We start from the raw sequence: 22358 nt of genomic DNA on the forward strand, positions 1-22358 counted from the left end.
TGGTCGACCTCAGGGCAGATGAGTGGGCATCCCTCCTGTCCCACTAGACTTCCATGGATAGGGTAAGTGGAGACTGGGCTGCTTCCTAGCCCTGGGACTATTTTGAGGATGGTAAGTGGGAACAGGGAGGCCTGGGAAGGCACTGCTTAGTTTTCTTGAGGGGGGGGGGGGTGTTAATTTTATTTTGTTTCTGCAAAGAAACAGAAATAAAATAAATATTAACCAAAATGATACCTTCTTGATGCAGGACCATTGCCACCACTACCATCACCTTAGTAAAGGTTTTCTTGGGGCAGTGCCAACTTAAAAAGCAGAGTCTGAAACTGATGATCCCTTCTTATTTGGCTACAAAATAAGCTTCTGAAAGATCCAAAGATGTTAGGAATTCTCTTCATCTCAGTGCTACCATTACCATCCCTTCAAACTTTTCATCTTCAAATGAGTGAGTCTTAAAGCCCTGTTTGAGATCCAGTATGAGATGAAAGGTACTCTTTGTTTTTTTGGGATCACAAAGTAAATGGATTGCCTTCTTTGACCTCTCTGAGGGGCCGATGTAATAAGACCCGTGGCAAAACAGGTGGTAGGTGTGAGCGCGGGTTTTGATCACCGTGCACAGCTGAATCTGCTGCTTCTGCAGGATGTAAAAAAAAGTAATTATGCAAATGCTTTGCACGCAGAAATCTGCGCACATACGAGAAAATGCGTGTACCTAAGCGTGGTAAGGCCCTGTGTAATAAGTGGCCACATCAGTGTTCAAAACCTGCACCGATAATCCATGCATAAAAGCGAGCGAACGGGTCCCTATTACATGAAAGTATGACCCTGGAAAGTAATTTTAATATTTCTACTAACTGTGCTACAGAAAACATGCAAATATTTTTGCATGCTAATTCACACTAACATAGTAGTGAGATAGGTACTCAGTTTGGATGTGAGTTAATTAACAATCTTGCCGCTCTTCTGGCCGTTTATCTGTCGCTCAGGGAAGCGCCTACCTAAGCTGACCATTCGGATGCCAAGAAAAGCACCTAGCTAAGCTGGCCACTTGGGTGCCGAGACAGGCACTCAACTAGGTGGTTTTCAGGATGCTCAGATGCCAACTTAGGCCCCCCGAGTCAGCGCTGACATTTAACTTGTGCCCTGACTGTGGCAGTAAATAACCTGCATTAAAAAAACCTGCACTGGCATTAGCGTGGCTCCCTGCATTACTTATGATTAGCTAATCGTTTCCTTTGCATGCTGATATTAAATTTCTTTCTTCCTGACAAAGTCTTCAACATTTATTCCCTTCCCCTTGCTTAGACTTAAACATGTAAACAAAAAACAAAGAGCCAAAATCGATCCTGCGTATATAATAACACTAAAAACAAAAGGGATCCGCCAATGCACTAATTCAAAAGATGCTCATCACCATCTCAACAGGTTTATTTCAATCTATGTATAGGAACCGCATCAGAAAGCCTGGCAAACATGCTTTGCAAAATTCAAAGCCATCCAAGTCTGTTCAATCATCTGCGGTTATAAAGGATCACCAAAAAGTGCTTCAGACAATTTTTAGAAATATTTTTAAGCAAAGATTATTGTCCATCTGTGCCTGTGAGTGTTTGACAATAATAGAAGGACTAGGGGGCATTCCATGAAGTTAGCAAGTAGCATATTTAAGACTAATCGGAGAAAATTCTTTTTCACTCAACGCACAATAAAGCTCTGGAATTTGTTGCCAGAGGATGTGGTTAGTGCAGTTAGCGTAGCTGGGTTCAAAAAAGGTTTGGATAAGTTCTTGGAGGAGAAGTCCATTAACGGCTATTAATCAAGTTTAGTTAGGGAACAGCCACAGCTATTAATTGCATCAGTAGCATGGGATCTTCTTAAAGTTTGGGTAATTGCCAGGTTCTTGTGGCCTGGTTTGGCCTCTGTTGAAAACAGGATGCTGGGCTTGATGGACCCTTGGTCTGACCCAGCAAGGCAATATATGTTCTTATATTCTTATGTTCTGACTGCCAACTGGTTTTGTTTAATTTCTCTTTTCACTTTATTTAAAAGGGAAGCAAAAAGGAGGATGAAAGGGGAGGCAAATTCAGGAGAGACCATGGAAAATAGACAGGCAAGACCCCCAAACAAAGACAGAAGGGATGTTGGGGGGGGGGGGGGGGGAGTACTCACAGCCTAAGAGACCCAGTTTTAGTTCCCAAAGGAAGCCCTGTAGTCTTTAAGCTAAGCTCCAAAGGGGGAGAAAGTCATAAGACTATTATCCTAAAAGCAGCTAAACCACAGGACGGAGTCCCGAGATTAAACTTCCCAGGAGCAAGCTGTATCCAGATTTCCTCTTCATTTGGCCTAAAAACCAGGACTCACACAGCATGGGATGTTTGTCTACCAATTGCTGGAGAGAGAATACTGGTAGGCTGAATGCAGCATGGGGCCCTATAAGGGATGATGTCAGCGAGCCTTTTGCTCTCTGTCTCCATCTGCTGGCTGGACAGCATAACCCAAGCATCTGATCTGGCTGGATGAAGAGGAAGGAAATGTTTCTTTACAGAGGGGCTAGTGGATGCATGAAAGAGCTTCCCTGTGGAGGTGGAAAAGACAAGGGCAATATCTGAATTCAAACACCATGGAGAAAATAGAGGATTTCTGACGAAGTAGTAGGGATTGTAAAGCTGAATGGTTTATCTGATTTTTATATTCTGCTTTTTGGAACATCAAAGTGGATTACATTCAGGTAGTGTAATTGGAGTCAATGGGCCGACTAGATAGGCAGTATAGTCTTTTTCTGCAGTCACGTTTATGTGGTGGTACTCACGCTTCTGGACTGCTGTAACAAGATAAGGAAGGAAAAATGTAGTTTTATCTGTTAATATTTTCTTGAATTCTGTTATATCCCGCCTAGGAAATAAGAGTCTGTGGATGGCACTTGCTCTCATAGAGAGCCTTATGATGTCACAAAGTTCATACTAGTGTTGCCTCTCCTCCCAGAGAACCCGTCTGAATCTGTCATGTCTGTTTTTGTTTGATCCTCCTACCCTGCAGGGTCTGCAGAGAGGGTTTTTCTTGAGTTCTCCAACTGTGTTCTTAAAAAGAAAAATATATATAAAAATGGGTTTGGTAAGAGTTTTCTAACGGGTTGATTTAGTTTACTCCATGGCTTTGTCAAGAATATACTGGCTCCTCACTTTGATGCACCACTACTAATACCGATGTTATCACTGGAAAAGTTGTGTCCTCTGTGTCCATCTGTTGGCAGGATGGAATATACAACTGGACTGGTATAGCAGGATTCAAGGAAAGTAAATTACAATTAAGACTAAGTTTCTCATTTTTCTTTAGATCTACTTCCAGCGCTGCCATTTGACCTGTGTCTTAACTGCTGACTTAAACAATACTAGACTATCTATCATCCGGGGCTAACAGGGCAACTTTAAAAAATGTTAAAATGTGAAGACCTAATTTTTTTTACATTTAACAAGTTTAAGAAATTACTTTCTTATTTGCTTGTATTTTGAATTGTAACTGTTGATGGAGGTTGCGTACATTGTTTTGTATTTTAATTTAATCTTAAATTGGTCCCGCCATCTGATTCATGTTTAACTACAACAGCATTATTACAAGGTTGTAATCTACTGAAGCCTCTGCATGGCACAGCAATGATTATAAATTCAATAAATACTAAACTGTAGACTACCCTCCAAACTTTACTCTTTTTGGATATAATTTTTTTTTTAAAAACAAAATCTCCAATAGCCATAGAGGAAAATTAACTTCATTTTTAATTGAGGCTAATCAAGTCACACAGAAATATTAACTCTTGATGGAACCAAAACAATAACTAATTTATATGCTATGATATAATTTCATTATTTACCATTCAGTTTTTTTAAGTAGTACATGGTGTCTTTACTACTACCTTTGCCTTGCAAGATAGATCAGTGGAATGAGATCTGCCAAAGACAATTGCCTGCAATGATCAAACATTGTTGAAAATTGTACATAAGTTTGAAGCAGCAATATCAACTTGTCTGTTTCTTCATTGTATTGCTTCATTCTTTGGTCTTGGTCATGGGTTGTCTTTGATAAAATAAAATATATAATACAAGAAATAAAATATGCATATTAAGGTCACATCCTCTATTTTTTAAATCTCCATTCTTGAGTTCACTGTTCAGTTGCTCATGCTATACTCATTTTTCATTTTGACACCTGCATAGTTTCTGATGAGGGGCAAAATACCATTACAATTTGTATATATTTGTAGTAGAGAGAGGCGCTAAATAGAAGACACTGAAAAACATATCAGGCATGAGTAAAAAAATATGAATGAAAAAGGAGATCTTTTATCTGACAATTGAATTATTAATAATTTTGTAGCACCATTGCTTCAAAAGAACCACTAATTGGTTGTATTATTCTTGCATGGTGTTGAACACTGTGCAGAGTTCACCAGTGTTCGGGCCTTTTGTTGTACTTATTGTTGAAATCAATAAAAAAAATGTAACCATAAAAGAACCACTATAAAGCTTACTTAGAGGAAAGAACTTCTGAGAACTGGGCTAAAACAGGGAACTTCAAAGCAGTCCTATAGGCCTCCCTAGGCAGTTGGATTTTCAGGAAATCCCTAATGAATATACATGAGAAATATTTTGCCCATAGGGCTGGTTTGAGCATTCTTGGGCTAGAAGGTGGTTTGTTGTTATGATCCTGCAAGCTGATATAAGCCTTACATCTTTAAAAGAAGACCTTTTAAAAAGCACAAAAGGTAGACTTTACAAAACCTTACATCTCATCCTAAACTTGGAAGTGTGTACATACATAAAGGTTGAAAGTGTGATCACTGTTTAATAATGTCTTAAAAAACAGGCTGCTCTCTATAATTATCAATAAAAATATGATTTTAAGATGACCCTGCAGCTTGGAAAGAATGAGGAGGTATATTTGTATTTCCAATTGGGGGGCAGCTACATAAGTGGTGCACACTGGTCTTAGGGAAGGAATCGTACTTGTGCATAGCTTAGGCACAAGTGGCATAATATGAAATCAACCCTTGAATATTTCCTCTCTAGTATTCTGCCAGTTGATAAGCTTGGACTTCCTTCTGTAGTTTTGTACTTTGTTCAATTTTGCTTCATGGTTAGTTGAATTTTGTCTATTCCATTCTTTTAACTGTAGCCTTGACTAGCAGAAACTGTATTGATAAGAGAGGATGCACACAACTCAGCCTGTGAATATTTAAGGGTTGTCAGGAAGAAAAATGGAATAGCAGCATTATAAGAAAGAGGAAGACATTGCTGTAAAGGAAAAATATGCCTTGACTGAATTTTGACTTAGCAGACTGAACCTGCATTTACTCTCCTACTGTCCATTACTGCTATTTAATATTCTGAAGCTGGAGCAAATCATTGTTCAGTGTTCCATAACCAATTAGTTGCAATCTTCCACACTGCAAAAGATCTGACACTCACATTGACTAAAATAGTAATAAAATGATCATGAGAATATTGTCACTCAAGATTCATGTCAACCAATTCGTAGGTCATTCTCTAAACCGTAGATTTTTGCCTTGAGGTTTCTCAGCTCCTCTTGGATTTTTCTTGTTCTCACGTTACCCTGGCGCACCGCGTGCAGGATTGCAAGGTCCTGGTCAGGACCTATGTTCAAAGTTACCTGGAACAAAATATAAAACCACCAGTAAAAAGTCAGTTGCAGCAGATGAAAGAATGGGAACCAGTTTCCCCACAATTCATCAAAAGTACATGAAGGAAAATCCTTTTTGAAGCAGTTGTGACCATGGGTTACAGAGGCATTGATAGTATTTGCATGAGAATTAGAAATTCCAATTCTCGTGTCCTAAAAAAGGTCTAGTTTTCACATTATACAAAATCACAGCCATTATATGTAAATAAACCTCAAATATTCATTGTGGATGTTTTGAAAAAGCAAAGGTTGCTTACCTGTAACAGGTGTTCTCACAGGACAGCAGGATGTTAGTCCTCACATATGGGTGACATCACAGGATGGAGCCCAATCACGGCACATTTCTGTCAAAGTTTCCAGAACTTTGACTGGCCCCTACTGGGCGTGCCCAGCATGGCACTAACCCTGCAGCCAGCAGGGGTCCTCCTTCAGTCTTGTTAAAAAGATACAGGTAGTGCCGAAAATAAAATAAGAAACCCAACACCGCGGGGTGGCGGGTGGGTTTCGTGAGGACCAACATCCTGCTGTCCTGTGAGAACACCTGTTACAGGTAAGCAACATTTGCTTTCTCACAGGACAAGCAGGATGGTAGTCTTCACATATGGGTGAGTACCGAGCTAAGGATGTCCGAGAATGCACCAAATGTACTCAGGCATGGAAGGCATTAGGCCTGGGATGAAATTTGGGTGAGGGCATCCTGAACCCCACCGGGCAGGCGGAAGGGTGTTGGTACGTCACGTCGTAAATAGGTTGCACAAGACAGACTGGCCAAAGATGGAATCTTGTCTTCCGGCTTTGTCTAAGCAATAACGGGCTGTAAAGATATGGAGAGAACTCCAGGTGGCAGCCCTGCAAATGTCAGGAAGCGGCACAGAGTGTTGGTGTGCTACTGAAGTCGCCATGGCCCTCACAGAGTGTGCTTTAACACGGTCTTGAAGTGGAATGCCCGCTTGCTGATAGCAAAAGGATATGCAGTCTGCCAACCAGGAGGAGAGAGTCTGTTTACCCACAGGCTGCCCCAATTTGATAGGATGGAAAGAGATAAACATTTGAGTGCTTTTCCTGTGGGCAGCTGTACAGTCTAGGTAGAACGCTAGAGCCCGTTTGTAGTCAAGGGTATGCAGAGCCTCCTCTCCTGGATTGGAATGGGGTCTGGGAAAAAAGGTAGGTAGTATAATGGATTGATTGAGATGAAACTCCGAAGCTACCTTAGGTAAGAATTTAGGGTGAGTGCCCGGTCCTGCAGAAGTTTAGTGTAAGGCGGATAGGTAACTAGAGCCTGTAATTCACTAACTCTGCGAGGCAAAGTGATTGCCAAAAGGAAAATCACTTTCCATATGATGTATCGAAGGTCACAGGATTGAAGAGGCTTAAATGGTGGTTTCATGAGCCGACCCAGAACTAGGTTGAGGTCCCAAGAAGGGGCCGGAGGACGCAGAGGAGGCTTGAGGTGAAGCAAGCCTTTCAAAAAACATGCTACAAGAGGTTGTACTGATATGGGAACATCCCGACACCTTTATGGAAGGCGGCTACCGCACTGACACGCATCCTGATGGAGGAAGTTTTCAGACCTGACTCTGACAAGTGCCAGAGATACTCCAGAAACTTCATGATTGGACAGGTAAAGGGGTCTCGTGGAAGGCTTCCATGAAGCAATCAGGACAAGGAAAACTGGTTCAGAAAGGTTAAGTGGCTGAAGGATTAACCTTTCAACATCCATGCAGTCAGGGACAATGCTTGAAGATTGGGGTGGCGTAGGCACCCGTCGTTTTGAGTGATTAGAAGCAGGTCCTTTCCCAAGGGAATGTGCCTGTGAATGGAGAGATCCTGAAGTATTGGAAACCACACTTGGCGCGGCCAGTGGGATGCTATCAGGATCATGATTCCCTTGTCCTGACGTAACTTCATGAGAGTCTTCGAGAGACGTGGAAGTGGAGGGAATGCATCTAGGAGACCGGTTGCCCATGATAGGGAGAACGCGTCTCTTGGTTGATAGTGTTGGCTGCGAGTGAGAGAGCAGAAGTTGTCTACTTTGCGATTTTGAGGTGACGCAAAGAGATCTATTTGAGGATAACCCTATTATTGGAAGATCGAGTTCGCTACTGAGCGGTTGAGACACCACTCGTGCGGTTTGAAAGGTGCGACTCAGCTTGTCTGCCAACACATTGTCCATTCCCGGCAAGTAGGTGGCCCTGAGGTACATCGAGTGGGAGAGGGCCTCCGCCCATAACTGCGCAGCTTCCTGACACAGAAGGTAGGAGCCCGTCCCTCCCTGTTTGTTGATGTACCACATGGCCACCTGGTTGTCATCTGGATCAGGATGACTTGATTGGAGAGGCGATCCTGAAATACCCTGAGAGCATATCTGATTGCTTGCAGCTCCAGGAAATTTATTTGGTGTTTGGCTTCCTCTGGAGACCAAGATCCTTGTGTTTGCAGATCGGCCACGTGGGATCCCCAGCCGAGGTTGGAAACATCGGTAGTGAGAGTTATTTGAGGGTCTGGAGCCTGGAAGGGCAAGCCCTGGAGGAGATTGACAGGATTTCTTCACCAGGCGAGAGACTGATGGAGTGAGTCAGTTATGTGGACAATGGTAGACAGGAGCTGAGTGGATTGAGTCCATTGTGACCTTAGAGTCCACTGCATGACTCTCATGGCCAAGCGGGCCATTGGGGTGACCTGAACTGAGGACGCCATGTGTCCCAGGAGGATGAGAAAGTGGTGTGCAGTCGTGGAGTGCTGAGACTGCAGCTGGTGTACAAGAGACACGAGAGTGAGAGCTCGCTGTCGAGGCAGAAAAGCCTTTGCCTGCAAGGTGTCCAAATCTGCCCCAATGAACAATAAGGTTTGAGATGGGACTAAGTAGGATTTGTCATAGTTGGCAAGAAATCCGAGTGAAATTAGAGTATGTAAAGTAAGATGTATGAACGACAGAGCAGCTTGCTGAGTGGGAGCCCTGATTAACCAATCGTCTAGATAGGGGTAGACGTGAACACCTTGAGTCCTGAGGAAGGCTGCAACTACGATGAGGCATTTTGTGAAGACTCGTGGTGCAGGTACTGATAGTGCTTGGTATTTACGATGAGATGGAATTATCGCGATATAAGTATATGCGTCCTGGAGTTCTAGAGAGCAGAGCTAGTCTCCTCTTTGTAGAAGAGGAAGAAGAGAGCCCAAGGTTACCATTTTGAACTTCTCTCGCTGGAGGTACCTGTTGAGGACACGTAGATCCAGAATTGTACAAACGCCTCCCGATTTTTTGGGAATTAAAAAGTACCGGGAATAGAACCCTAGGCCTTGCTAGGAATAGGGTACTGGTTCTATTGCCTTGGACTGGAGGAGGAGGGAGACCTCCTGTTCCAGAAGGATGGAGTGATCGGATGTTCTCCACTTCAGTAGAGGTGGGGAGTCCGGTGGAATGGAGAGAAAGTTCAGACAATAACCTTGAGCAATTATTGCTAGGATCCACTGGTCTGAGGTGATTAAGTGCCACCTGTTGTTGAAATGGCACAATGACCTCCCACTGATATGTGGGGCAATGGAAGCTGGCTGCTGCTCTCTATGCAGGAGTCAAAAACCGGAAGCAGGCCCCGGCTGAGAAGCTGCTTGCAGTTTTTGTTTTTGTGTCTGACGAGACTGAGCTTTTTGAAACGGTCTCGTAGAATGGGTTCTAGTTGGTGGCAGGTAAGACTTCTTCGGGCGGAAGAATGACTTCTTAGAGTCCTTTCTGAAGGGCTGTTTTGAAGAGTACTCAGAAGGCATCAGAGAGCTGTCTTAGGGTCTCATGATGGTCCTTGAGTTCCGCCACTGTCCGTTGAATCTGCTCGCCAAACAGATTATCTCCTACACAGGGCAGGTCAGATAATCTGTCTTGTACTTCAGGGTGAAGGTCGGAAGACTTGAGCCAGGCCCTTCATCTTGCTGAGACAGCAGCTGCAGATACCCTGGTAGCAGTGTCAAAGATATCGTAAGATGATCTGATCTCATGCTTGCCTGCCTCAAAACCCTGGTTTACTAGGGTTTGGAGTTGCTCTTGAAATTACTGAAGCAGGGAGTCTGTTAAGTCTTGTATCTACTTAAATAAGACCCTATTATATTGGGTCATATAGAGCTGATAAGAGGCAATTCTGGAGATGAGCATTGATCCCTGGAAAGCACAGCGACCAATGGCATCTAGAAATTTCTGTTCCTTGCCTGGGGGAAAGGAAGTGTGAGGTTTTGATCTCCTTGCTCTTTTCTGGGCAGATTCGACAACCACAGATTGGTGATCCAATTGAGGTTTGCGAAAGCCTGGAGCTGACTGAACGAGATAGGTGGTGTCAGTTTTCCTGTGGACTGGAGCCACAGAGCCAGGATGTTCCCAGTTCTTTTTAAGGAGATCCAGAAGAACCTCGTGGATAGGGATGGAGGTTATTTCCTTGGGAGCATCCAGGAATTGTAACAGCTCCATCATTTGATGCCTGTCATCTTGTTCAGTCTGTAATTGGAAGGGAACCAATTCAGACATCTCCTCTGGAGGAGAACGCTTTCTGCTTTCAGTAGGTGAAGGTGGTGAAGGCAAATCATCGGTGTCTGGTGAAGAATCATCAGTCCAGGTGTCGTAGGGATCAGCACCTGCTCCTCTAGGAACTAGAGGAGGACGGGGCGGTGGGATTCCTGAAGGTCCTGGTCGAGGCTCCGAAGGACTCGAAGGAATAACGGGAGGCACCAATGAGGGCATCGAAGGCACCTGTGCAGGCATCGAGGGCATCGATGGATGCGCTGGCACCAATGGGTGGATCGGTGGCACCGACGGATGTATCGGCATCGACAGCTGAGGCATCGGCAGAACTCCCGATGGAGGGATGCGGAACGGTTTCTTCTCCCGATGACAAAGCAAGCGGGGAGGGCACCGGAGCCATCGGTGACCTGGGGTCCATTGGTGGAAAAGCGGCCATAAGAGCTTCCATCCTTGAGAGCAGTGGAGCCAACGCTGCTGGAATCGGGTCAGTGGTCGGTTCCGCAATCGGTCCCGGTGTCGGAGGAACCTGGAGTCAATGGCCTCCTGAACCATCCGGTCCAGTTCTTCTCGGAGACCTGGAGCAAGCAGCCCCGGCTCCGGAACAGAAGAAGGAGGCAGAGGCATAGCCGGAGGGACCACCGTTAAAGGCGGAATCGTGGCTCCTGATATCCTGTCGGGTGAGGGTTGCCTCGGTAACCCGGTCACCGAAAAGGTCGGTGCCTTTTCTTTACGGGGCTTCTTCGACGGCGGCTCGGACGATGGCAAGGTCGATGATTTCGCTTCCTCGATGATCCAAGACTTTCGATGCCGGTGGCGATGTTTATCTCTACAATACCCTCGGTCCTGAGGGGGAGTAGAGGGTGTCAAAGGCTGAGAAGTCGTCGATGCCGGATGGTCACCAGCCGGAGGTCGATGCTGGCACAAAGTTGACTGTGCCAGTTCTGACGACGTCAATGCAGTAGATGGCATCGGGGTTTGAGCATGGAAGAGAAGTTCCATCTTCTCCATTCTAGCCTTGCAACCTTTTGGTGTCATAAGGGCACATTTGGTACAGGTTAGGACATCATGCTCACATCCGAGACACATTACACAGACTTTGTGAGGGTCTGTGATGGACATGGTGCGATTACAGTCCGGGCACCAGCGGAACCCCGACGCCATGGCCATGAAAAAATTGAGCCGCGGTACGGTCGACGGCCAGTAGGCCGTGAGGGCCAAACTTGACGGAAAACGGGTAAAAAACTTACCGGAGTACTGCGGCTTGAAAAAGTTGAAGGAGGGACCCCTGTTGGGTAAATTAAATTTTAGTAATTCCGTGAGGAAAATTCCTGTCAGGAATCTCTGCAGAGCTCCTTAACCGCGTGGCTACTGCTGTGCGGAAAAAAGAAGACTGAAGGGGGACCCCTGCTGGCTGCAGGGTTAGTGCCATGCTGGGCATGCCCAGTAGGGGCCAGTCAAAGTTCTGGAAACTTTGACAGAATGTTCTGTGATTGGGTTCCATCCTGTGATGTCACCCATATGTGAGGACTACCATCCTGCTTGTCCTGTGAGAAACTGATCTCTTTTTGGCATTCAAGGACAAACAATGCTAACCCACGCACTCAAGGGAGACATCTAAACATATCTATATAGCGTTTATTAGATAATTGGGCACTTTGATGATGATATTCAAAGACCGACTGAGAAGATAAAGATAACGGACTTATTTTAGCTGGTTATTTTTAGAGGACTACTGCACGGAGCGGCAGTAGCCACAGAGGCATTCACGGAGCGGGATGCCAGTGGCCAGTGGTTGGTGTTCCACCTTCACGGAGCGGAAGGATGGAGGGCTGCCATCTCAAAAAAATAAAAAACAAACAAGCAAGCAAACAAAACAGGGGTGGGTAAGGGGCAGGGGTGTGGCCTGCTGGTTGCGGCAGTTGCTACCCCTGATTGAGCTGGATGTTCACTAGGATGGCGCTGCTCTCTGCATTGGTGGAGGGGTGGAAGGGAATTGGGGCCGGAGGGTGCTGGAAGCCAATAGAGACGGGTGGGAGGGAGAAAAAAGGGGGGGGGGGGGGGAATGGATAAACTGCGTAGCTTGCTGGGCAGACTGGATGGGCCGTTGGTCTTCTTCTGCCGTCACTTCTATGTTTCTATATGTTTCTATATATTCAGCTGAACTTAAACCAGCTAGGTTTTCAGCTAAATATTACCTAAATCTAGCTGATCAAACTTTGACTGGTTAGATTTAGTGCAGCTGGGGTTCCCTGGTTAAACTCAACCAGTTAGTGCTGCAAATTGAATACTAAGTTTTCTTTTACTTTGGTTTTCTTTTTTTTTTAAACTGCATCTCCTTCCCTCCCTCCTCACTCTTAGGGGCCGATGCAATAAAACACACGCCCAACCACCTCTCCTAGGCGCGCAATGCATTATTTTAATGAGATGCTGCACTAAAAAGGATGCACTAGGAATCAATTGTGCGTCCCTAGCACGTCTTTGGCATTGGACACCCAGGAGGCGTAGCTGTGCATGGGTTAGGAAAACAGCCATTCATAAACTGAGTGTCCGTTTTCCTAACCTGACTGCTGTCAAGACTTTTTTTCCTGATGATGCTGCTTTCTGTAGGTTCCTCCTTAGCATTCTGACTAGGGGTGGATTGCAGGAAAATATAGGCCCGGGTTTTTTTTGCAAAACTGGCCCATGAGGTATCTGATGCCCTCATGCTCTTTCCCTGCAGCACATGTATCTTCCGGATGCGACAGGATGGGCTCTTCCATGGCCTTGCAGGCCTCCAGGGCCGGTGCTAGCTTTTTTGCTGCCCTGTGCAAACAATTACTGTGCTGCCTCTCTTCCCGTGCCCATCAAAAAAAGCCCAGCTCCCTCCAGCAAGCTATTTTTTAAAAACTGATACCCCCCCAAATGGAACCCATGGTCAAGCAAACCTTACAGCCTTGCGCACACATATATCCTCACCAGACACACACACAATTCATTATGCATTTATAACAGATTTTAAATGAAAAATAAACATTCACAAGTACAGTCTTCTGGGCAAAATATCACTTACAACATGCATATTATATTTATACGCACTGCTGTGGTGCCAACCAGAAAATCCTGCAAAAAAAGACACATGAACTCCTATGAAATTACATTTTTGTAATGCGTGATATTGGCCCTGAGAAAGCCATGAATAAACGGAATTACAATTACAATATAGTAAACTTCCCATACCAAAACAACTCTAACTGCCAGCACTCAAACAGTAACAATCTTTTCTATGAAAAGTAACACTGTTCATATTACACCATGCCCTAGAACACCAATACACTTCCTATTAGGAAAACAGAACAAATCAGATTGCTATAGATCACTACAGATAAATTATATGGAAGCCGAATATCTCACCTCGGTCACATATGGAGAACACTGTCAGACCCTGACCAAATACAGAATATAGAGACCAGAAAGAATAAAAAGAAACATGCTGAGAACTGAAATGGAACCCACAACAAGCCAGCCTCTATATGCAGAGCAACAAAACATTATTATCCTTCATAAAACATTAAAAAACAAAATCAAGAAATATAAAACATGAGCCAGGCCAGTGGCGAAGCCAGAACTGAGTTTTTGGGTGGGCCCAAGATTAACAAGGGTGGGCAGTAAGCATACAGTTCTGAACCCTACTAGCTGTACTCTTATTGATAAATAATATCTTAGCATCCATTTTACAAAAGGTTCCTAATAGTCTACAACAGCCCTTATGCATCATGAGTAAATTTTTTATAATATTTTAACTTATTTCAAGCACTTATCAACATTAACAATTCCTTATTAATCTGTATTAATTTATTTTATATTTATTGCAATTGATTACATAAACAAGAATATCAGGTAAAAAGCAAAGAACACAAACATCAGATCCAATCAATTATGTCATAAAATAAATATCAATGTATTCTCTCTCAAATACTCTTTCCAGAAAGGCAGAGATCACCATAACTAAAATAAAATAGCAATAATCATAAGAATGAGTGCAGAGCAAAACTATGACATTTCACATTACAACTCAACATGAAAAAAAAAGCTGTATTCAAATTCTGGGGTCACCTCACCCAAAAAAAAAAGACCCCCTCCACTACTATACATTTTGGGATAGATTTTCAAAGAAGAGCATGCAAGTCCATGTGCGAGCACTACCTGGCGCACACACATAGCTGCCTGATTTTATAACATGCACGCGCATGTTATAAAAGCGGGGGTCGGCGCGTGCAAGGGGATGCACACTTGTGCATTCTGCGCGCGCCGACACCCACGGCCTTCCTCAGTTCCCTCCCAGTCTGCTCCAATTTCAGAGTGGACTGAGAGGGAACTTCCCAAACCCCCTACACTAACCTCCCTTCCCCCTAACCTACCCGCCCCCCCCAAACTATCTTACCTTTTGCGCCTGCTTCAGGGCAGGTTGCGTTTGCCGGCAGCCTGCCGGCACGCGATCCCCCAGCACAGCAGCAAATGGCCGCTGTGCTGGGGCCCTCTAGCCCTGACCCACCCACCCCCCAGACTGCCCCACCCCTTTCCCGAAGCCTTGGGACTTACACGTGTCCCGGAACTTTAAGCGCATGGCCAGGCCTTTGAAAATAGGCCCAGCGCGCGTAGGTCTTTTAAAATCCGGCCCTTTGTGAAGTAACACAAACCCCTGCAAAAAAAATAGGCTCCTAGAACCTTGCAATACCATAACACAGAACTGACTCTCAGAACATTAATACACCACCTACTGGGATAACAGAACAAGCCAGACTGCTACAAATCTCTACAAAGAAACTACATGCTAGCAGCAATACTGCACCTCAGTCACACACAGGTAGAACACAGACTGACCCTTACCTAATACAGAAATAAGGGACTATAAATTAGAAATAGAAACATGCAAACAAAACCGAAATAGAAAGCCTGAGAAACCAGACTCTGAACAGTGGAAGGCTAAAGAGCAAAATACAAAATTATAAGAAATGCATATACCCAAAGATGGCATATTCCAATTGCTAAAATCTCAAAATATATATATTTTTTACCTTTGTCTTAACTTTTTATTTTTCTAATCAATTGGTCCAGGTCTCTTTTTTCCACTTTCCCCTTGTCAGTCTTTTCCTAATTCTTTCTCCAGGGTCACTCTTCTCATTCTGCTTCTTCTCTCTCCTATCTTCTTCCCTTCCTCTCTCTCACACTCACACAAAGGCTCATGCTTTCTCTCAAAGACTCCCTTACACACATAAGCTCTCACTTTCATATGTTCTAACACACAAAGCTCTCTCTCACACACCCAGGCGCCCATTCCCTCATACTCACACCCAGGCACCCATTCTCACAAGCACACACCAGGGCTCACTGTAAACCTTCTTCGCCGTTACAGGGATGGGCTCCTGTGGCGGCCTTACTTTGGCGGGTCTTCACCGCCACGGGGACGGGATCCCATGGCAGCTTTGCTTCGGTGGGGGGTCTTCGCCACCACGGGGATGGACTCTCGTGGCGGCCTTGCTTTGGCAGGTCTTCGCCGCCTTGCAGCCTCTCCTGCTACTGCCTCCGCCCTCCCAATTGTGCCGGTAATTAAAAAAAAAAAATGACATGATGGGAGCGACTGGCCCACCTGGGGAAGCCCGATCCTCCGATAGGGCAATCTGCCCCTAACTGTGACTATATTAAGTAGGAAGAACCAGAGAAAAGCAGTATTTTTTGCTTTTTGTTGAGGCTTGGGGCACATCATGACTTAATGCCAGCTCCGGGGCTGGCATTAATTTTTGCGTGTTAAAACATGCACATCAGGCGTACAGAGGTTTTTTGCATTGGGGTTATAGATAATAGCCTCATCTACATGGCATTTACATGTTATAAGTGCTATTAGCTACGCATTGGTTTTGACTTGCGTTTTGGATGCACTAATCCCATTATTGCTTTAGGAGTTATTCTAGCACATCCAAAACGCACATCCAACCGCATGTCAAGCTGTGCGCTAGACTGAGAGCAGTATATTGCATCGGCCCCTTTAAATTAAAAAAATTACCTCCCCTGCAACCTGAATCCTTCCCCTCCCCCCCAGCTCTCTAAAATGTAAAAAATATTATCCCCCCAGTCAGCTTTCCCATTCCCTCTTTCTCCTACCCACCAAAGAAATGAATGGCACCCTGGTATTTCCCTCCTGCCCCCACAATAATTTAAAACAAAGATAGTGGCCAAAAAGTAACCTGCCAAGATTTAAAAAAAAAAAAAAAAAAAAAGTAACAGCCAATTGGTACCCTGCTCCTGCCGCCTTTTCGGTCACTTAAGAAAAGTTGAAATTGGCTGAATATTAAATGTCTGTAAGTTTGACAGCTTCCAGCACTTAATATTCATGTATTCACTGTACTTGGGGTGAATATACCACTCCGGTTCAGAAGTCAGTGCTGACTAGCTAAAGTTTAATTATGCCCTAGGAATGCTCCCAGGTAAATTTTGAGGGGACAACAATTTGCTTGAATAAAATTTAGCTGAGAGCACTGGGGTTCATTTTGCCAACTATAAAAGTTAGCCAGAAAAACCATTTGAATAACAATATCTCAAGAACGGCAGCATCTCCCAAGTACTGAGATAAAGTTTGCACTATCAAGAGCACCTCTTAACACCAATAAGATGAACTTTCATGGAACTGATGTTAAAGAATTTTTGAAACTCTGCAAATAAAAACAGCAAAAGAAAGGTATTGCCTCTAGGATACAAGTTCCAATGAAGGCATTTTTTCCCATGTATTCAAACTGAGAAGCAATTAAAACAAGACCTCAATGAATGCATGGATTTTTCATCTCTTTCTGGGTTAAAGCAACTCCAAAATGAAGTTAGGAGACCTATTTGTACCAGGTGTGTTTCAGGGGAAACTACCACAAGAGTACCAGATATACATGAATTGAGTGCGAGTGGCCAGGATCAGGGCCAGCCAAACAGAGAAAGATGGTATTTTTGCTCTCTAGTGATTTTTTCCTAATGTGAAGAACAGCACCGGAAATGATGTATTTTTTTTACATCATGGTACTGAAATTGTCTTATTACTGCACAGCAATATAAAAATGCAGAAAATGTCAAACACCACCACCAGGATGGATACCAAATCTGATTTATGTCTTAAATTGATATGTTTTCTCCTCTTTGCAGATATAGGCAGCATGATGCTCAAGGAATAGAAACCCGAGCATGTAATGCAGGATATCTCCCAATCTCAATTGAGATGAATGTCGGTATATAAAAATAATTAATAAATAAATAAATAAATAAATAAATAAAATGGTACTAGCAAATATTCCTCCCTTATTAAAGTACGTAAGGGGAGTGCCTTGCTAAAAAATTACAAGGGTAGTGTTGTTATGATTTTTCCATTTGTCCAGCTCAGTCATCCCCACCCAAACACTTGTGTGCTATATTAAATAAACTGGTATTGAAGTGTGTGTGTGTGTATATGTGAAATTGGAAAAGGGAGCTTACTTTTTCAGCAAGGAAACTGTCTTCCTTAAAGTAATCAGATTATATAAAATGAGTATTGAGATTCTCACAACTGAGATTCTATGCTCATAATGTTGCTAAATTAGTAGGGGAATTTTAAATCTGGTTTGTGTGGCACAATTGTAAATAAAGAAAAACTTTGGTGAATTCAGATTGTATGTATCTAGGCCCTCAAAAAAACTTGTGTGTCAGAAGTCCAAATGAATCCTGTTTTTTTTTAATTTACATATACCTGTGGACACATGTACAGTACATGCACTCTGGGAAGTGGAGACATTTAGGTCTGATAATTTCCTTTCCTTAAGTCCAGCCAGACCAGTCCAGAAACCAACAAGCATATAGACAGACTAACAGGTTTGCTGACATGACTTCTTAGAGGCCTCTGTGCTGATCATAGCTGCCATTATACGCTAGCAACCTAAGAATAATTTACAAAAACTCCCCCTCCCCCTAACCAGGAGGCTTCCCAGAGAGAACAGAAAAATCAGAGGGAAAACAACCAACATGATGAAACTAATGCAAAACATGAACCAGCTAAAAATATGTTTGGCAGAATAGGGCAGATTCTGGACTGGTGTGGCTGGACTCAAGGAAAGGAAATTAAGTAAGCCCACATTTCTCCTTCCTCTTCATCCAGCCAGACCAGTCCAGACAAATAGACAGTACCCAAACGAACTCTGGAATGGGTGGGACATTATTAAACCCACTCTTCAGACCAAAAGGAAGCTTTGAAAAAGAATTTAAGAAAGGCCAGGTTGCCGCTCTGCAAATTTCTACCAGCAAAACTAAATGAAGTTCCTCCCAGCAAGTCATCTGTGCTCTCACAATGTTCACTCATGTTTTTGGGCATAGACAACCTTTATTTATGTGGGCTGCTTCAGTCACTTCATTAGCATGCAATTGAAGCCTTTGTAACTGCCTCATCTTTTCTAGAGCTACCAAACAGCATAAAGAGATGATCTGACTTTCAGAACCCACTTGTAACCTTCAAATATCAAAAGAGTTCTAACATCCAAACAATGCAGCTGAGTATTTTCTTCCCCATATGAGTCCCTACAGAAAGGAGAGATACCACCTGATTAAGCTAAAAGCAGTAAATACCGGTACCTTTTTCACCATTTCCTCCAAGATGATTAAAATCGAGGGCCTGCATCTCCAAAATATGCCTAGCTGAACAGATCACCATCAAAAATACCACCTTAAGAGTGTGAAGCTTGCTCGAAACTTCCCTCTAAGGTTCAAAAGGAGAGCCTGCCAAAAAGGTAAAGACCAAATACTAATTCCATGAAGGGATCGGATCCCTCATCAGAGGTCAGATATGCTTCACACTCCTAAGAAAACAGGACACATCAGGAAACCCTACCTCTGTAACAGGCAACTGTCGCTACTTAAACCTTTAAGGAATTAAAAGCCAAACTTTTTCTCAAACCATTTTACAGAAAAGTCCAAAATGTAAGGCACAGAAATACTTCTGGGAGATGAAATTTCAAAAAAATCTCCAAATTCTTATATACGCCAAGGAAGTAGGCTTTATTCTTGAGCGCAAAAGGGCATTCATAATTTCACAACCATAGCCCATCTTAATCAAACAAGACTTCTCAAAGGCCAGGTCACAAGATAAAATTGATCCACTGAACTGTGGACTAACAAAACCCAATCCTGAAGCAACATCAAAGGATCTCCATTGAATATTTTGATCAAATCAGCATACCAGGGACACAGTGACAGTCTGGAATCACCAAAATCATGAGCCCCTGATGTAATGAGATCTTCTGCAGAACCTTGCCTACCAGAAGGGGAAAGCAAGAAGGTCTTTTATCAGCCAGGATTGTATTAGGGCATCCAAACCAAAAGATCTCCTTTTCTTTCTGTGACTGAAAAATCTTTCCACCTTTGCATTTTTGCTATCACCACTGCTGGCTCCCCTATCTGTGAACAATCTTCATGAATGCCTTCTGTGACAGAGTCTATTCTCTGGGATCTAGAGAGTTGCAGTGGAGAACAGTTTGCAAATCTCCTCCACTCTATGTGCGATCCAGAAATTACACTTAAGTGATTTTTCTGCCCAAGACAACAGAAGTCTTGCCTTTTCTGCCACCTGTGGATTTTGGTCCCTCCTTGGTGATTTATATATGCTACTACACCACAAAAAGTGTGGAGAACATACAGAACACACCAAATAGTATAAAAAAAAATTAGTGTGTTGCAAGTAATTTTATGGTCTGATAATTCATTTCCGACCTGATTTTTAATCCCCCATGCACGTAAAAAATGAGGGTTACGTGCGTGGCTAGGCCTTGCGTGCCGCGTTCATCTAAAAAAAGGGCACTGCCATGCACGTAACCCCCGTTATGCACCAAAGTGCCGGGTTGTATAAAGGGGCGATCTGAGGGGCAAGGAGGGGCGGGGCTCGAGGCGGCCGGACAGCAGCACATGGACACTCGTACGCACCTTTCAAAATCTACCCGATAGTGACCAAAAACGTGACTGTAGTGCCAAAAATGTAATTAGTGATAATCAGAAGGAACAAATCTACAGAGAAAGCAAATGCTGCTTACCTGTAACAGGTGTTCTCACAGGACAGCAGGATGTTAGTCCTCACATATGGGTGACATCATCAGGATGGAGCCCAATCACGGAAAACTTCTGTCAAAGTTTCCAGAACTTTGACTGGCCCGTACTGGGCATGCCCAGCATGGCACTAACTCTGCAGCCAGCAGGGGTCCCCCTTCAGTCTTATTTGAAAGCTACAGGCAGTGCCGAAAAATAAACAACAAAACGTTACGAACCCAACACCGCAGGGCGGCAGGCGGGTTTCGTGAGGACTAACATCCTGCTGTCCTGTGAGAACCCCTGTTACAGGTAAGCAACATTTGCTTTCTCACAGGACAAGCAGGATGGTAGTCCTCACATATGGGTGGGTACCGAGCTGAGGATGTCCGAATATGCACCAAATGTACCCAACGGCGTGCAACAGGCACAACAACTGGGGTGGAATTTGGTAGAGGGCATCCTGAACCCCACCGGGCAGGCGAAAGGGTGTAGGTACGTCACGTTGGAAATAAGTTACGCAGGACAGACTGGCCGAAGATGGAATCTTGTCTTCCGGCTTTGTCCAAGCAATCGTGGGCTGCGAAAGTGTGGAGAGAACTCCATGTGGCAGCCCTGCAAATGTCAGGAAGCGGCACCGATCGTAGGTGTGCTACTGAAGTCGCCATGGCCCTCACAGAGTGTGCTTTGACACTGTCTTGAAAAGGAATGCCTGCTTGCTGATAGCAAAGAGATATGCAGTCCGCCAACCAGGAGGAGAGAGTCTGCTTACCCACAGGTTGCCCTAATTTATTGGGATGGAAAGAGACGAACAACTGAGTACTCTTCCTGTGGGCAACTGTACGGTTTAGGTAGAACGCTAGAGCCCGTTTACAGTCAAGGGTATGCAGAGCCTGTTCCCCTGGATTGGAATGGGGCCTGGGAAAGAAGGTAGGTAGTATGATGGATTGATTAATATGAAACTCCGAAACTACCTTAGGTAAAAATTTATGGTGAGTGCGGAGTACCGCCCGGTCCAGCAGGAGTTTAGTGTAAGGCGGATAGGTAACTAGGGCCTGTAACTCACTAACCCTGCGAGCTGAAGTGATAGCCAAAAGGAAAATCACTTTCCATGTGAGATATTTTAGGTCACAGGAGTGAAGAGGCTCGAATGGTGGTTTCATGAGCCGACCTAGAACCAGATTAAGGTCCCAAGAAGGGGCTGGAGGATGTAAAGGTGGCTTGACATGGAGCAAGCCCTTTAAAAAGCGTGTTACGAGGGGTTGTACTGATATAGGAACATCCCTGACACCCTTATGGAAGGCGGCTACCGCACTGACATGCATTCTGATTGAAGATGTCTTTAAACCTGACTCTGACAAATGCCAGAGATAGTCCAAAAACCTTGGGATTGGACAGGTAAAGGGATCAAGGGACTGTGAAGTGCACCATGATGTGTACCTTTTCCATTTATAGGAATAAGATTTTCTTGTGGAAGGCTTTCACGAAGCAATCAGGACACGAGAAACCGAATCTGAAAGGTTAAGTGGTTGAAGGATTAACCTTTCAAAATCCATGCCTTCAGGGACAAGGCCCGAAGATTGGGATGGCGTAGGCATCCGTCGTTTTGAGTGATCAGATTCAGGTCCATTCCCAAGGAAATGTGTCTGCGGAATGAGAGATCCTGGAGTATAGGAAACCACACTTGGCGTGGCCAGTGACGTGCTATCAGGATCATGGTTCCCTTGTCCTGACGGAGCTTCACGAGAGTCTTCGAGAGAAGAGGAAGTGGAGGGAATGCATAAAGCAGACCAGTTGCCCACGAGAGGGAGAATGCATCTCTGGGCTGAGAGCGCTCGCTCCGAATGAGGGAGCAGTAGTTGTCCACTTTGTGGTTCTGAGGGGACGCAAAGAGATCTGTCTGGGGGTACTCCATTGGCGAAAGATTGCCGAGGGGTTGAGAGACCACTCGTGTGGCTAGAAGACACGACTCAGTTTGTCTGCCAAGACATTGTCCACTCCAGGCAAGTAGGTGGCCCTGAGGTACATCGAGTGGGAGAGCGCTTCCGGCCAATATGCGCAGCTTTCTGACACAGAAGGAAGGAGCCTGTGCCTCCCAGCTTGTTGATGTACC

At 44.3% G+C, this 22358-nt stretch overlaps 1 protein-coding gene across 4 annotated transcripts in view; it reads right to left on the bottom strand.

Annotated features, from left to right (window-relative positions):
• Window positions 1-3749: 3749 nt before the first annotated feature.
• Window positions 3750-22358, bottom strand: part of CCDC77 (coiled-coil domain containing 77) — a 305397-nt gene continuing 286788 nt past the window's right edge. For all 4 annotated transcript variants that reach the window (XM_029599936.1, XM_029599938.1, XM_029599937.1 and 1 more), the window contains exon 12: window positions 3750-5658. In XM_029599936.1, the coding sequence (XP_029455796.1) occupies window positions 5512-5658 (147 nt within the window). In that variant the 3' untranslated portion in view covers window positions 3750-5511. The remainder of the gene's footprint in view (window positions 5659-22358) is intronic.

The sequence above is a fragment of the Rhinatrema bivittatum genome, chromosome 4 (assembly GCF_901001135.1).
Source record: "Rhinatrema bivittatum chromosome 4, aRhiBiv1.1, whole genome shotgun sequence".
Lineage (NCBI taxonomy): Eukaryota > Metazoa > Chordata > Amphibia > Gymnophiona > Rhinatrematidae > Rhinatrema > Rhinatrema bivittatum.